This window comes from Spermophilus citellus (assembly GCF_964194105.1).
Source record: "Spermophilus citellus genome assembly, chromosome: 10".
Lineage (NCBI taxonomy): Eukaryota > Metazoa > Chordata > Mammalia > Rodentia > Sciuridae > Spermophilus > Spermophilus citellus.
The window spans coordinates 73,647,203-73,664,829 of NC_138197.1; the positions used below are offsets into that span (position 1 = coordinate 73,647,203).

General features: G+C 47.1%; 1 protein-coding gene across 1 annotated transcript; it reads right to left on the reverse strand.

Moving 5' to 3' along the window:
• Positions 1-2,402: 2,402 nt before the first annotated feature.
• NFE2 (nuclear factor, erythroid 2) lies at positions 2,403-12,215 on the reverse strand. The gene is made up of 3 exons (XM_081309584.1): positions 11,975-12,215; positions 5,891-6,060; positions 2,403-4,516 (listed from the first exon to the last, which is right to left on the reverse strand). Exons 2-3 carry the CDS (start codon positions 6,002-6,004, stop codon positions 3,506-3,508), a joined length of 1,125 nt encoding a protein of 374 aa, XP_081165710.1. The 5' UTR covers positions 6,005-6,060; positions 11,975-12,215; the 3' UTR covers positions 2,403-3,505.
• Positions 12,216-17,627: the final 5,412 nt, after the last annotated feature.

Genomic DNA, 17,627 nt, shown 5'->3' on the forward strand with positions numbered 1-17,627 from the left:
CTGTACCCTTAAGCTTATATGTTTGGGATACATTATGGTTCATACTCCCTGAGTGATGGTTTAGTAAAAGCCAAAAAAGCACAGTGGGGATAATATGACCCAATAGAAATACATTGTTTACTTCACTCTACTGGAGCATGTGTTTCTAGTTCCCCTGGCAAGGAAAGGTCAAGTTATATAAGCTTAACACCTGCCACTGGGTTTAATGAATCTTTTGGGAGCTGTGTGCCTATCATGGAGAAGGAGGAGCATGGTAGAACTCATCTTTGATTAATAAGTTGTACTTGTTGACCAGATACCTCAGATTTTAAAATTCTCATTCCAAGGGTAAGAAATGAACTGAAGGGCTGGGGGTGTGGCTCAAGCGGTAGCGCACTTGCCTCGAATGCGTGCAGCCCGGGTTCGATCCTCAGCACCACATACCAACAAAGATGTTGTGTCCGCCAAGAACTAAAAATAAATATTAAAAATTCTCTCTCTCACTCTCTCTTTAAAAAAAAAAAAAGAAATGAACTGAAGACCAGATACCTCAGATTTAAAAATTCTCATTCCAAGGGTAAGAAATGAATATGAAAGACTTCCTTTTTTTATATTATTTATTTATTTAATTTTCGGCGGAAACAACATCTTTGTTGGTATGTGGTGCTGAGGATCAAACCCAGGCCGCATGCATGCCAGGCAAGTGCGCTACCACTTGAGCCACATCCTCAGCCCATGAAAGACTTTCTTAAAGGTACTAAGCCAGCCAGGCATGACAGATGTCTGCAGTTGTAGCTATTTGGGAGATTGAAACAGGAACATGATTTTGAGGCTAGCCTATGCAACAAAAGACCCATTTCAAAAGTCAAAGGTGATGAATAAAACTTAAAGGCGAAGCTTGGCATGGTGGCTCATGCCTAATTCTAACAATTCCAGAGGCTAAGACAATAGTATCACAAGTTAGAGGCCAGCCTGAGCAATTTAGTAAGACCATTTCAATTTTACACAGTGCCATTTCTGCCCTAAATTTTTAGCAAAGAATTAGGGAGAAATTTTGCCTCTGTTCATGGCTATATTATTCTGAAATACTTCGTGGTAAGAGTCTTCCACCCTTACGTGTTTTAAGAGTGGTGTCGGATCTGTTTATGACTTGTATTTGTGAAAAGGCATCTTTTGCACAGTTATATGGAGGGAAAGAATTCTAGGATCCTGTAGTTCACTGAAATCCTATTGAAATTGAAAAGTGAGTTTTATCATATTCTACTTAGACAAGATTATGAAAGTAAATTCCCCATTTTTGGTACTGGGGATTGAACTTGGAAGCCTTAGCCACTGAGCCACATCCCTGACCCTTTTTTAATATTTTAAGAAACAGGGCCTTGCTGAGTTGCTTAGGGCCTCACTAAGTTGCTGAGGCTGTCTTTAAATTCAATATTCTAACTGCCTTAGCCTCTTAGAACTGCTGGGGACTACAGGTGTGTGTACCACCACACCTGGCAAATTCCATACTTGTAACATGAGGAAATAGATTTGGTGTCTTATTCAAGTTCCTATAACCACTTGATCATATAATCCAGATAACGTCCAACTTTTGCTTTAGATTAGCATGTATCAGAGTATACTATTGCCTTCCTCCATTAGAATGTGATCATGGGAACAAGGCTTTTTCTAAGCTAGTCTAAGGCCCTGCTCTTTACAACTTGAAATGTGGGAATATCTTCAAACCTGTTAGAAATAGGAGGCATGGAGCCTATTTGGCACAGAAGTGTAATCCACCAGCTCAGGATGCTGAGGCAAGAGAATTAAAAGTTCAAAGCCAGCCTCAGCAAAAGTGAGGCACTAAGTGACTCTGTGAGACCCTGTTTCTAAGTAAAATACAAATAGGGCTGAGTCTGTAGCTCAGTGGTCAAGTGGCCCTGAGTTCAATACCTGGTACCCTTCCCCTGACAAAAAATGTGGGTCAGGTGTGGTGCATGCCTGTAATCCCAGCAGCTGGGCAGGCTGAAACAGGAGGATCACAAGTTCAAAGCCACCCTTAGCAGTGGTGGGGTGCAAAGAAGCTTTAGGCTTTTATTCCTTAAACCCAGGCTAGAGACCATGTGTTTCGGAATCTGTAAGCATTGGGGTTCTACTAGAAGTGTGTTTTCCCTGTTGAGATGGAGTTTGTAAAATGGTATGGTAGGATGGAGGTAAAACACTGCAGAAGGGAAGTGGTATGATTCAAGTGATAGAGGAGATTGAGAGGTACCAAACCCCAAGTTAAGGAGTTTGATTAAACTTTGATGTGACTAAAAAATCTAAAACTTAGTTTATTATATCCTGGAGAGTTTTGTGAGACAAGGCTAATAAAAGATTTTTTTTAAAGAGAATTTTAATATTTTTTTTTTAGTTTTCGGCAGACACAACATCTTTATTGTATGTGGTGCTGAGGATCGAACCCAGGCCGCATGCATGCCAGGCGAGCACGCTACCGCTTGAGCCACATCCCCAGCCCAAATAAAAGATTTTCAAGGTCTTGAAGAGGGCCCAGGCCCCAAAACAAGAATTGGGTAGTAATTATCTAACATGTCCAAAGATTTTATGAGAGTGCACATTTTACTTCACTTTAGACTAGGTTTTACCAGTGCTTGGGTATGAAATGCTCTGAAACTTTGGTGTGTAATTGAATTCATTCCAATCAAGAACAGTTCACTCAGTTTTCTGAGAGCTCTGGCACATCATGACCAAAGCTGAGAAGCAGAAGAAAAAAAGCCTGTGGGCTTTTTTTGTGCTCCACAGGTAGAGAGAAGAGAGATCTAATTAAACAGGTCTTGGTGGCACACACCTGTAATCCCAGCAGTTTGGAGGATTGCAAATTCAAGGCTAGCCTCAGCAATTTAGTGAGAGCCTCTCAAAAATAAAAAGGACTAGGGATGGGGGTGTAAAGCACCCCTGGATTAAATCCCCAGAATCTAAACATCAGGAACCTTGCATGGAGGGCCCATCCAGTTTTGGCACCTCTCCCAACTTTATTAATGGGTCTTCAGAGAGAGAGAGGGGGGTTCCTCAGATCATCCATTATCCCTGTCTCTTAAAGGGGGATGAAGGTGGATAAATACCTAGGCTTCCCTCCCCACCCCAACAAGCAGTGTCCTAGGGAGTGCCCAGGTCCCTCAAGAAAGAAAACAGTGGAAAGCTATTTCTGCAGAACTTTTTATAGACCAAAGTCTATACTAGAGGTGGAGGTTGGAGGCCTGAGAAGCTAAGCTCCTTCTCCACCCTCAAACTCCCCCACCCCCCCCCGTTTTTTTTTTTTAATTTGTTTTGTTTGTTTGCAGTGCAGAAGATTAAACCCAGGGTTTTGTACTTGCTAAGCATGCTATGCAAGCAAACAAATCATCTTCCACAGCTGCATCCCCAGGCAAGGCAAACCTCTTCAAACACAACTTGTAGCTTCCAAATGCCAGGGTTCCCCCTTTAGTTCTAATGAACTCAGTGTCTTCTGGATCTCAAAGTTCCCTTTATCAGTCCCCTTCTCTGAGCCAGTTCAATCTGTGGCCTCCATCTTGGTTCCCCGGGGCACCAGGAAGATGGTCCCATCTGCAGCCTGTTGCAGAGCATACTCATCAGGGGAGTAGCTGTTGCCAGATTCATCCCGAAGGTGCTGGAAAATGTCACGGTACAGCTCTGCCAGCTGTTGGCGCATGACCTCCAGGGTACGGTCTGCCTCTCCCCGGGCCCTGAGAAGCCTCTCCCTTTCATTGCCCAGCCGTTCCAGCTCTCGTTCCAACTGCACAATGGTTTCCAGCTTTCTCTTACGACAGTTCTGGGCAGCCACCTTGTTCTTGCCCCGACGTCGGATGTCCCGAACTAGTGCCAGCTGGCTTTCAGTCAGCGGATACCGTGCCAACAGCTCATTAAAGTCATCTACCGGCAAGTTGACAATCTTGTCTGTAGGGAAGGGAATCTTCATGGCCAGAGCCCGACGCTCATCCCGACTTCCTGCCTCGCCCCGTGCAGTAGGCTTTGTTCGCACTGGGCCTGAAGAGGGCTCTAAGGCCATGGGGGTCTCAGCAGGGGGCAAGGCATAGTTGGGGTGGGCCAGAGAGTTGGACATAAGTGAGTAAGGATACTCCACTGGATACATCTCTACACACTCATTCCGCCGCCGGCCAGCCTCTGTCCCCTCCAGCTCAAGAGATTCAGCATCACTGTAGTTGAGGGATAATCCTGAGTCTGATTCTGGGTCCTCTTGGGGCTTGGGTGGCCCCGCTGGCAGCCCAATGTCCAGAAGGGTTAAGGGGTCTGGGAGGGGCTCACTGAGCAAGCCTGAAAGGGTCAGTGGCTTAGAGACTGGAATGGCCATGTTGCCATAGGAGTATGGGGTGTCTTCTGGAACATGAGTCACAGATGCTGGGAGCTCATAAGGTGGTGGAGGAAGTGGAAAACCTGGATCTGGGTGGATTGAACAGGGACAGTAAGTTGGGGGTGGTGGAGGTCCAGGGTATGGGGCCTGGGCTTGGAGCTCAAAGGATGGCTCACTTGGAGCATTTAGACCCTGCAAGGAAAGAGAAAAGAGTTTTGAGACAGGCTGCCAAAGTGAAGCCAGCCCTGGGGCTGGGATTGTGGCTCAGTGGTAGAGCACTTGCCTAGCATGTGTGAGGCACTGGGTTTGATCCTGGCACCACATAAAAAATATTAACAAAGGTATTGTGTCCATCTACAACTGAAAAAAATTTTTTAAAAAGGTCCATTGACAACTAAAAAATATTTTAAAAAAGAAATCTGGGGATATAGCTCAGTTGGTAGAGTGCTTGCCTCACATGCACAAAACCCTGAATTCAATCCCCAGCACCAAAAAAAAAAAAAAAAAGAAGAAGAAGAAAAAGAAGAAACCAGCTCTATCACAGTCCTTCCAAAGACCCAATGAGAAAAGATGTGCACAAAATTGGAAGCTTCTTGCAAAGTGGAGATGCAACCATTCCAAGAAGAAAGCAGCATAAGCAAGAATAGAGGTCACTGGGGTCAGACTTCAGAGAAGACCACCTAATATTAGAACAATTACAGAACCTCCTCCTCAAGAGAAGCTCTTACTGTATTAAAATGGCTCCTGCTCCATTATTTCCTTCAGGAAGGCAAGGTATTGTTAGCCAAGATGACCCCTCAGAACCCCTTCCTGCTGTGGTAATCTAGGGACAAAGGGTCAAGTTCAGTCCCTGGCCATGCCCTGGGTGCCAGCAGAGGGAGCTGTTGTGGAAGGAGGGCCTAGGGCAGATCCTGAAGGTGCCAGGGCCAGTGACTGGAGACAGGCACAGAGCCAGGCCTGGAGGCTAAGAAGCACCTTGGGGAACCTGCACAAGCTCTACCCTCTAACTCTTCAGTCCTGTCCCTGCCCAGGTGCAGCGAGGAGAGAACATGCTGGAAACAAGGCCCCCAACCCACGTAGGGGAGCCACCTTGCTCCAACCCAGCTGGGGACAAAGGCATCATTGTTAGGCCAACAGACACCCCTTTGTCCAACTTGTAGGAGGAGAGGACCCCGGCATAGTCTGACTCCCCTTCCTAAGGCCCCTGAACTACTGCTCTGCTACCTGGGGGAAAGGGGCCCCGTTGCTAAGGGCAGGGGGAGGAAATAAGGGAAGAAGATGAGCAGGATTGGAGGAGAGGGAGGTCAAAAGAGAAGGTGAGAAAGGGAGGGCAGAAAAGGAGGTAGGGTAGAGAAAGGCGAGCAGGCAGTTTCTGAGAGGGGCCTCTACCCTAATCAGACCCTTCCCTCCCCACCACTCCTTCCCCAGCCATCCACGCTCCCATCTCCCCATTGTCCCCAGATGTTTCCATGCACACTCCCCAGCATTTCTTTTCCTCTGTTGGCAGCACTGGCAGCCTGAGATCTGCTCTTCCCACCCCTGCGCCAGCCCTCCCCTCCTGCGCACCTGCAGCTCAGCAATGGACATGATCTCTTGCCAAGTCAGTTCCATCTCGCCCAGCTCCACAGTGGGCAGCTGTGTCACCCTGTTCCTGCTCTGCTGGGGAGGACACGGGGGCATCCTACTGGGCCAGGATCTGGGCCAGGTTCCCCCAAAGCCCGAAGGGCCTCCACAACCTGTATGGAAGGAAGAAAGGCATTAGAGCAGCTTCTGCTAGGCCTGGCAAGTTTGTCCTGCCTCTGGGCTCCCTCCAGCTTCACCTGAGGGGAGGGAGACCTTGCCGGCGCACTCATGTTGGACTTTTAAACTGGAAGGTCCTTTTGTGTGATGTGGTCTCCATCGCAGCTACCATGGCCATGGCAGTTCCCTTAGGAGAAGCGCAGTAAACTTTTACCTTTTTTTCAAACAAGGTGCTTTCTCCTTGCCCTACTTCTCACTCTCCAAAATTATATTCCTGGCCAGAGACAGGGTCAGATCTTCTGAACTTCTTAAACTTGATTTGGTTTTCCATCTTGGGAAGAAATATCAGGAGTCACCCCAGCTTTCCTCCTGTGTCTTCAGTTTTTGGGTCTCAGTCTTTTCTTCCTGAGAGTAAGTGGGGGATCCCCTAGGAGTGTTTGGGAAGTGCAGACAGGCCCTCCCCTTCTCTGATAGGGCCCAGGCCTGGTGGCTGATAGCAGCCCTGCCCTCTCCTCCTATCCTGACCCTGGGCTCCCCTGCCTGGGCAAGATAAGAGGTTTATCAGCCGCAGGCAGCAGAGGCAAAAAAGGAATGGGTTCTAGAGACCCTGGACCTCTTCCCTGTGTCCCCATAGGGTCATTTTGGCCATACCCTAACTCACATAAACAGGGGTCTTTCCTCTTCCGAGGTAATATGACAACCACAGCAAAGACATTAAGTCCTTGTCAAAACTGTCCTAAGCCAGGCATAGTGGTACACTCACTTAATCCTAGCAACTTGGGAGGCTAAAGCAGGAGGATCACAAGTTCAAGGCAAGCCTCGTCATCCTAGAGAGACCATTAGTAACCGGGCAAAACCCTGTCTCAACAAGAGAGAGAGAGAGAGAGAGAGAGAGAGAGAGAGAGAGAGAGAGAGAAAAGAGAAAAGAAAAAGAACTGTTCCAGTGCTTTACAAGCATTATTAGTTTATAAGATTGATTTTCACAGTTAGGTGCAGTAGCACACACCTGAAATCCCAGTGACTAGGGAAGCTGAAGCAAGAGGATCATCAACAACTTAGCAAAACTCTGTCTGAAAATAAAATATTAAGGGCTGGGGTGTGGCTCAGTGTTAAAGAGCCCCTGGGCTCAATCCCAAGTACAAAAGAAAGAAAAGATTTCCACAGATCCTATAAGGTCTTTGATTCAAGCTGAAAAATGGCAGGATATGATCTGGAACCTGACTCTGCTCATCCATAAGGCCTCCCAGTATCATTTCTGGGTCTTCATACTCTGGGCCTCTATTGGCAGTCTGCTTCAGTCAGTTCTTTCTGTGGTGTCTCAGTCCCTTTTCTCTTCTGGGCATGCGCTCTCGCGCTCTCTCGCGCTCTCTCTCTCTCTCTCTCTCTCTCTCTCTCTCTCTCTTTTTCCTGTACCAGGAGTTGAAAATTGAACCCAGGAGCACTTTACCACTGAGCTACATCCCCAGGCCTTTTTTTTTTTTTTTTGAGACAGGATCTCATTAAGTTGCTTAGGGCCTTGATAAATTGCTGAGGCTGGCTTCAAACTTGCGATCCTCCTGCCTCATCCTCCTGTATCGCTGGGATTACAGGTGTGCACCACCATGCCCTGCTGGGGAATACCTCTTTAGACCTTTGAGTACTACACTCCTATCCAGAGCCTGTTCTTTCCTCATTTATAAAACTAAGAAGTTAGACAAGTTGAACTTGGAGGTCCCTTTCTGTTTGACAGCTTAAAATCCTCAGAAAACCCTTATCTCTGTCTTCTCTCTGTCAGTCCCTTTCCTGGTCCTACCTTTCTGTTCCCTAACACTGCATCTGTTCTCCTTGGCTTCAGCAAGAGAAGTAGATTTAGCAGGGGCTTTCTGATCTCTGAGGCCAGACACAGCATGCCTAGGTTTACACACCACCACCATTACCACCACCACCACCACATAGAAGAGAAGCAGGCTAAAATAAAGGAAATTTATGGGACAGAGGATAGGACTGGATAACCTCACCCACCCACCACAAGGATTGACCATCACAACTATTTAATAAGAAATTTACTCTTGGACTTAACTATAAAATTGGTGGAAAGTACAAATTATTCTTTTGAAAGAGGATCTCCCTGAGTCCTGTCTCCACCCCCTTATTATAGTGCCATCCCCAGAGCTGGGAGTCCATGTAGGCACAGGCCCTTGGCCAGTGGGCAGAGTGGGTGGGGTGTTTATGTCTGTCCAGGATGCCATTTCAACACCGGAAACCCACCCTCCCCCACCCAGGTTTGGCGGAAATTGCCCAAAGGCAAAGTGAATGGAGAAGGGGACTTGGAGGGCAGGGACAATGATTCTTGCTTCACAGTTCTTCACCCACCTCACCCCTCCTTTGTCTCTCCTGTCTTCCTGGATCTGAGCCAAAGGTGCAGTACAAAGATTCTGCTCTAGGAGGCAGGAGACCAGGTTCTCTGGCCTTCAAGATGCAGGACCTTGGGCTGGGGATGTGGCTCAAGCGGTAGCGCACTCGCCTGGCATGCGTGCAGCCCGGGTTCGATCCTCAGCACCACATACCAACAAAGATGTTGTGTCCGCCGAAAACTAAAAAATAAATATTAAAAAAATTCTCTCTCTCTCTCTCTTTAAAAAAAATTAAAAAAAAAAAAAAGATGCAGGACCTTGGGCAAATTTCTTCACATTCAGTCTCTTCCATCAAATGGAGACAGGACTGAAGAAAATTATTGCTGAGAGGAAATAGATTACATCTAGCTCTGGGAGTCACAACCTTTGTGTACCACATTCACCTGGGATATGTGTAAAAAACAAGATTCCAGAAAGCTGCTGCAGGCCTGCTGGGTTAAATTCATAGCACAGGGGGGCTGGGGTTGTGGCTCAAGTGGTAGCGCGCTCGCCTGGCATGCGTGCAGCCCGGGTTCAATCCTCAGCACCACATACCAACAAAGATGTTGTGTCCGCCGATAACTAAAAAATAAATATTAAAAAATTCTCTCTCTCTCTCTCTCTCTCTCTCTCTCTCTCTCTCTCTCTCTCTCTCTCCTCTCTCTATCTTTATAAAAACAATTCATAGCACAGGAACTAAGAACCAGCATTTTAACAAGTGCCTGATGATTCTCATGCAACAGCCCAATTTCACCATGAGAAACACTAAAATAATCCATCTGTATGGATTTACAGGAAAGAACAGAAAACCAGAAAGGATATCAACAAGTGTTCTTCTCTAGACTTCTTCCAGCTTCAAAACCTTGATCTAGGCTGGGCTGGGGATAGGGGTGCATTTCTGTAATCCCATGAGAGTTCAAAGCCAGCCTCAGGCAAAAAGCAAAATGTTAAACAACTCAGTGAGACTCTGTCTCTAAATAAAATACAAAAAGTAGGGCCAGGGATGTGGCTCAGAGGTCAAGTGATCCTGAGCCCAAACTCCAGTACCCTCCCCACCAAAAACAAAACAAAAAAAAAAAAAAACCTTGATCTAGGCAGTTCATCTCTGAGCCTAGATGTCATGAGCCTTTGTTTTATTCTGTTGTGAGACAGGGTCTTGCTAAGTTTCCAAGGCTGGCCTCAAACCTGTCATCCTCTCTCCTCAGGCTCTTGAACAGCTGGGATTACAGGCATGCACCACCACACTGGCTAAATCAGCCCTTTCTGATGAAGACTTGGAACTCGGTCTTCCCCTTCTTGCTGTAATAGGAAAATGAGAACATGAAAGAAGAGCAGGGGGAGGCAGGAGGCTGAGAGAGAAGGAGTTGAGATCTCTGGGCCAGCTTGAGCCAGCTGTCTGGTGCAGCGGCAAGGATGCACCAGGCTGCAGGGGAAGTAAGAGCTTGATGTTCACCAGAACTCAAGAATGAATGATGGTCTTTATAACAAGTGAAAGTGAAGTAAAGTTTGGGGGGTTCTAGAAGCCTACCTTTCAGAGGACCAGCAAGTTGGCAGCCAGTGGCTAGATCCCTAAGGAGGATGTAATCAGAAATGAAGCAGACAGAATGGCCATAAAGAATGCAGAAACAGCTGGGTGTGGTGGCACGAGCCTATAATCCGAGGAGCTCAGGAGGCTGAGACAGGAGGATTGCGAGTTCAAAGCCAGCCTCAGAAAAAAGCAAGGTGCTAAGCAACTCAGTGAGACCCTGTCTCTAAATAAGATACAAAATAGGACTAGGTATGTGGCTTAGTGGTCGAGTGCCCCTAGGTTCAATCCCCCGTATTAAAAAAAAAAAAAAAGGCCCTGTCTCTAAATAAAATATAAAAAAGGGCTGGGGATATGGCTCAGTGGTTTAGTGCTCCTGGGTTCAATCCCCAGTACTAAAAAAGGAAAAAAAAATGGGGCTGGGGACATAGCTCAGTTGGTAGAGTGCTTGCCTCACACACAAAGCCCTGGGTTCAATCCCCAGTACCACAAAAAAAAAAAAAAAAAAAAAAAAAAAAATCAGAAACAGGGGAAAGAAATACTGGAAAAGAAGTAGAGTGGACTTCCCTATGTCCCTTTTCTTTGTAATTAGCAGCTCTAAATCTTGACGTCACACAACCACTTTACTTCATTCCTTCTCTTATTTCTCAACATTATGGATCAGGTAGAAATGGAGTCACTATCAGGAACGAAAATCCATCCTCCTTATTCACCCAGATGGTGTCAGTCAGAAGGATTTTTTTTTTTTTTTTTTTGGCAGTGTTGGGAATTGAACCCAAGTTCTTGTACATGTTAAGTAAGTGATCTACCACTGAGCTATATCCCCAAATCTCCAGGAAGATCTTATCACAATCCTGGAGTGCTCACAGAATGAAACAGAGCTTTATGCTTAGGGATTCAGGATCATTTGGAGAAGGATGCTGGTGGGAGGAGGATATTTGGCCCCCACTGCTGTCCAAGGCTCTTAACTTCCTTGACAAAGGAGTATGATAGAGAGGGGGCTTGCCCCAGTGTCCCAGTTCTCAGGCTTATTAGACTACTTCCACTTCTCCAGGTGTCAATACAGGGGAAAGATCAATAAAATTTGGAGTGTGGGTTATCAGGTAACCAACTTAGTTAAAAAGATTAGGAAGAACTTCCAAAGAGGAAGAAGCACACAGAGGCAAGACAGAGAAAGTACTTGTGTGAAGGAAAAGGGAAGAGAGAGATTTGAGCAGAGTGAGTGCAGTCCTCTGGGGACATATATGACTCAAACATGTGTATGGGAACAAGGGAAAGGGGGGGAACAGGTTTCTGCTATCCTGTCATTCTATCCCTAGACCCCAAATTCCAATCTTCTGACACCAATGACTAGAGACTCCGGACCTCAGCAGATCAGATACCATCCCCATTCTCTTCCACCGCATCCCCATTTCCCCAGTAGCCAAGTTCCAGATGGAAGGAACAACACTGTGGTTGGGATGCCTTCCTCTCTGTTGCAGTGCCAGCTGATCCCGACTGCAACGGGGCCCATACAAGAGAAGGGTTAATGAGAGGCAAGATCCCAGCACTCTTCACCCAACCAACACATCTTGCTGAAGCAACACTTCTCAGAAGTCCAGACATCCAGGGTCTCCAATCCCGCGATTCCCCACAATCTTCCCAGCGCGCTGGACAATGCAGCAGAATGAAATGGTGTTACCATAACACCTGGGAGTCTTTGGGTTCCCCCAGGACAGCCCACCAGTTGAAAGGTTCCTTCTGGCTACTCTTCAGTCCCTCAGGAGCGCCTCAGGTGGTCGGCACCCACAACCTCCCATCGGAAGGATCCCAGAACACCTAAGAAGCCATCTAGATCTTCTCCCAGAGGAGTTCCCAAAGATGTCAAATTCCTAAACCAGGGGCAGTCTGGGAAGGTCTCCTAGAACCGTACTGAAAGTTGGTTATTTTCTCCTTCCACCTCCTCCACCTCCCCAGCGTGACCCGTGGGTCCTCCTAGGATCGCTCCCCTCCCCCACCCCACCTTTCAGGTACCTGTGGCAGAATCCAAGCAGGATGAGGCGAGGGGTGAGGCTCCGGGTGTTGGCTCTGGGGAGGCTAGGTCAGAGCTGACACCTCCTGGGCGAGGATCCCTGTTACCTCTGAGAACCGGCCAGGGCCGCGCCCCGCCCCTGGGCCATTTCTGGGCGCTGAGTGTGGAGGCTCCAACCCGCTAAGCGCAGAGTCCTGAAGCTGGCTGGAGCACCGGACTGGTCTCTGAAGCCCTCGGTCTGAGTTCTCAGTTCTTCCTCCAACCCTCCCCTTTTCCCCGTGGCCCTCCTCTCCTCCTGCCCCTTCTGGCCAAGAGAGGAAACTTGAGCCCAGTGTGGTTTCTGCCCACACCCCGCCCCCGCCTTACTCCCGGCCAGCGGGGGCACGTAGGGCTCCAAGCCTCTCCCAGCCCTCCTTTTCACCCAGGAGTCCAGCCAGGTCTGCGTTTCTCCCATGCATATGATGAATTCCAACCTGATGGTCCACTCAAGAGTGACCTCTAAACTGTATGCAGGTCGAACCTCCTTCCTCTGTCCCCGTGGCTTTCTTAGCGACAGGGAAACTGAGTCATAGCAAGGTGAAGGGCTGCTAAAGGTAAGGACCAGCTGTCTAGCTTCCCACTTGTATAGGCAGGTGGGCATTTAGGGTACAGCCTCCCTCTAAGGAACACCTAGGCCCTGAGAACACCTAGGTTAGGGACCTATTTGGGGGAGGAGGGGCTGCTGGCTGCTTTGATGTGTCCTTTCACCTTTAGACTTCTCCCTTTCCCCCTCAGTCTCAGATGTCCCAGGACAAAGGCTTCTTTCTTGGCCAGGTTTTTTTGTTTTGTTTTGCTTTGCTTTGTTTTGTCAGTGTGTGCGGAGACTTGGGTTGGGGGCTGCCCATAAAGGAGACCCCTGCCTTCCTCTGCTTCCTTTCTTCCAGGCAAGGTACCCAAGCCACATGGCAGCCACATACCCTGGACAAGCCAGGACACATGTGCAGGTTATCAGATTCATCTCCAAGCAGCTCTGCATCAGGCCTACCTGTACCCCTAGAAGTGTCTCTCATTCATCCTTTTGTCTCCAAGAGTTTGGTCCAAGACCCAGACTAAACAGATCTCTCTCTAGAGAGTAGGAGAAATCTTTCTTCCTCCCAGTTTTTAGTAATTTTCAGCTGTAAGGAAAGTCCTTTATGTCTAGCTGCAGTACTTCAATACTTAGAGCTGCAGCTTACACACTTTTTTTTTTCTCCTTTTTTTTTTTTTTTTTTTTTTTTGACCAGTGATTGAACTCAGGGTGCTTAACCACTGAGCCATATCCCTAGCCATTTTTATTTTGAAACAGGGTCTTGCTAAGTTGCTTAGGGCCTTGCTAAATTGCTGAGACTGGCTTTGAACTTGGAATTCTCCTCCCTCAGCCTCCAGACCCTCTGGGATTACAAGCATGAGCCACCAAACTCGGCCACTTTTCCTCTATTTTTTTTTTTTTTCATGATGTTCAAGTTAAATTGGAAACATTTAAAGACTGAGGAACCAGGTGCTACCCCAAGGTAGAGCTGGCATTCAGCCAACACATTCTGATAAGATTGGGTTCACCATTAAAATAATGGAAAATATTCTGTCCCAGTTGATAAACAACAGCTGCTGTGAGCCCTCCAAGTGTTCCTTCACCACTGCACCCCAATTTAGCCACCCCAGTTCTTTCCTAAGATCCCCACAACCCAGCAATATAACCAAGCAGGAAGAGAGTAGTGTTGATACCACAAGAAGCCTCCTGAGTAAGCTTGCCTTGCTGGGATTAATCAATGCCCATGCCAAACCCATAGCTAAGTGCTTTGAATTCCGTCTGTATCCCAGCAGATCATGACTGTGCATGCATGATTTGTGTAGGGCAGACAGCAATCCAATGATTTCATTAAATATTACATGTGGGCTCAGAATCTGTTGACCTGGGCATGAATCTGGGTCACATACATGGGCATTCAAGTACAGCTCCCTCAATTGCATACTTACTTGGACCCCTCACAGGGGATGAGAAGTGGTGACAGTCATGCTTGTGGCTGATTATACGATGATATCAGGTTACAGATAGTCCACAAACATTTATTGAATGAGAACTACCAGTTTCGGACACTGCATTGCAGATACAACTATAGATAACACAACCCTTATCATTCATTCATTCGTTTAACAAATATTTACTGTCTACTATGTTTTACATTCCAGAAACACAAAGATGAATAAGACATGGCCTATATCCTCATAGTGTAGTTGAGGAGTTATATTAATAGAGGTCTTTCTAAAATGCCCTGTAGAAGAGGAAAATCAATTCTGCCTGGTGAAAATCAGGAAAGGCGTTACAGATGAGGTTGACAATTGAAGGAGGCTCTAGAAAAGAAGAGGTGTGTGAGGGCCTGAGTTCCATATCCCCAGCATTGCAAAAGAAGAAAGAAAGAGAAAGAAAGAAAGAAAGAAAGAAGGAAGGAAGGAAGGAAGGAAGGAAGGAAGGAAGGAAGGAAGGAAGGAAGGAGGAAGATAGCCTGGAAATTTTTAACTGGGGCTGAATTGTAAAGTGTCTTGAAAGTCAAGATATGGAGAGTATATTCTACTCCATAAGCAATAGGGATTTTTTTTTCTTTTTTCTACTAGGGATTGAATTCAGGGGCACTTAACCATTGAGCCACATCCTCCCTCTCTCTCTCTCTCTCTCTCTCTCTCTCTCTCTCTCTCACTAAGGTCTCACTAAGTTGCTGAGTCTGGCTTTGAACTTAGAATCCTCCTGCCTCAGCCTCCCAGGGAATTTTTTTTTTTTTTTTTTTTTTTTAGAATCCAGGGACACTTTAACACTAAGGTACATCCCCAGCTCTTTTGTTTTTTATTTTGAGACAGGGTCTTGCTAAGTTGCTGATGGTCTCGCTAAGTTGCTAAGGGTCTTGGTAGGTTGATGAGACTGTCCTTGAACTTGTGCTCCTCCAGCCTTAGCCTCTGCAATTACTGGGATTACAGACATGAATCACACCCAGCAGCAAGAGGGTCTCATGGAAGTGTTTGGAGTCCTTTACTACTTACTTGTAGGGACAGAGATGGTCACAAAGGTGAGCTAAGAGCAGACAGCCTTCATTTAGGCAAGGTGTCTCTCCCACTTCTCCTAAGTCCCCTCCTACAAAGGAAGTATGCTTCCCATACTGTGTCCTGAATCCCCAGCACCCTTTCCAGACCTCAGGGGGAAGGAATCAGTCCTTTAGCCCCCTCCTCTCAGATTCCTAAAGTCCAAAGGTGAGACCCTTCTACTTTAAGTCTCCTTGGCTCAGTTTATACTTTGCAGAGCCTTAGGTGAGTGCTGGCCTGACTGGGTTGTCAGTGCCTGTAGCTCAGCAAGGCAGCAATGCCTAACACTTTCCTATCTCCAAATTATTCCACTTCAACAAACGTAGCAGAGACGAATACAGAGAAAAAGGTGGCCACAGCTTTCCTGTCCTATCATTCTGCACCTATGCTGCTCACCAACCCCTAAAAGGTTAAACTGTTGCCACCCCTGGTCAACCCACCCCCACCATCACCCCTACAATGTGTGTGCACACCACCATCAGCATCAGGTCAAGCCACAAGTAATGTTGCCAAACACCCCACTGGCTTATGCAACCAGCTTCCCGAGAAGAGATGGGCGGGGTGGGTAGAGGTGGAACCAGGGGAGGGCCATAGGTCCCAGAGGGAGCTGGCTGCCCTGCCTGCTTGCCTACTGGTCTGACCGCAGTGGCCCCAGAGGGCGGGGATAGCACTGGCCCTTTATCAGTGCCCCACAGGGTTGCACTTGCCACCCCCTGGCTTCCTCTCTCAACAGACGGAAAGGGGAGGCAGCCACAGGGGGTAAAGGGAGGGCTGGGCGTTATCCTAGGCAACAGAGTCGGGCGGTTACCCCGGATGGGGGAGGTGGTGAAGGACTGGGACCAGGGAATAGTGAGGCCTTTTTGACTAAAGAAAGGGGAATGGTATAAATTGAGGCCCAGATGGTGAAGCCAGATCTCATGAGCCATCCACTCAGTTTTCCTTGTGTTCCAATTTGGGTAAGGATAGGTTTTTTTTTTTTTTTTTTTTTTAAGTCTTTTGAGGAGCCAGGTGTGGTGGTGCACTCCCATAATCCCAGCAGCTCGGGAGGCTGAGGCAGGAGGATTAAAAATTCAAGGCCAGCCTCAGCAACTTAGTGAGGCAATTTAGTAAAACCCTGTTTCAAAAAATAAAAAGGGCTGGAGATATGACTCAGTGGTTAAGTGTCCCTGGGTTCAATTCCTAGTACGAAAGAAAAAAAAAAAAAGTCTTTGAGGAGGTTTCTTTCCTTTGATAAGAACTCTTGGAGGATTGACTCAGGAGGTAAGGAAGACTGAGCTCCACTCTCAGGCCAAAAGGGAGTTGTATAGGACCAAGCTTCCTAGACCCTGGCATCTATACCCAGCAACATAGAAGAATCTAGCTGGGTGCAGTGGCACACACCTGTAATCCCAGCAACTCAGGAGCCTGAGGCAGAAGGATGATGAGTTCAAAACCAGCCTCGGCGACTTAGCAAGGCCCTAAGCAACTCAGTAAGATTCCATCTCTAAATAAAATATAAAAAAAGGGCTGGGGATGTGGCTCAGTTGTTAAGCACTCCTGGGTTCAATATCTGGTACCAAAAAAAATGAATTTAGAATATCCTAGATAATAAACCCTGGGGCTTAATTATAAATCTAGATAGACAGCTGGGAATGTAGGTCAGTAGTAGAGGGCTTACCTAGCATGTGCAAGGACATGGGTTCAATGCCCAGCACCCCATAAAATGAAATAGAAATACAGTGAGTCCTGTTACTATTAGGAGATCAATGCTTAGGTACCTGGAGGCAAGAGTCTTCTAGGGTTTGAGGAATTGAGAACACCTTATCTGGAGGCCAGCCTCTGGTGGTGAGATGCTTTGTACAGGGCTGAAACCACTTGACACTAGGAGGCATGGAGTTGGTGGCTAGACTTCCAGGAATGAGCCCTTAGGGCACAGCTCCTCCATCCTAGCATTGTCGGGTGGGATTAGTGCTAGCCACCCAGAGGGCACAGTGCCAATCTTGTGGGCTTCAGTCACCTTCCAGGAACCTCAGAACCCCTACCCCACCCCACTGTTGCAATGCTCTGCAGTGGGCGGAGCTGCCTAGGAAGTCCCGCCCTCAGAGGATGGAAGGTCAGTTGCCAGGCTATTTACTTACTACCCCTTTCACAAGGTCCTACTTGTCCAGTATCCCGTCTGCGCCTGCTTCTTCTCTCTAACCAGTGAGATCTGGATTCGAGTCTCAGCTCAACAAGTGTGGACTTGGACGAATTATTGAACCTTCTTGAGTCTCTATTTCACCTTGGTAAATGGGGAGAACAGAGCTTCTGTCACAGGATGTGTTGGATCAGATGAGGCAATGTACATGCCGTGTTCATGACTGAGAATATTAATGTTAGTTCCCTTCTTATCTATTCTCCAAGGCCCAGTTCATTTCAAGCTCTCACATCACATTTTCTGACTAGTTCATATGCATATTCCTCTTCTCTAATCCCTTTTATAGTTAACCTCATTTAAATAGTTTCTGATGCAGGGTCTTTGTTTTTTTTTTTTTTTTTTTTTTTTTTTTTTTTTTTTTTTTTTTTTGTGGCACTGGAACCCAGGGGTGC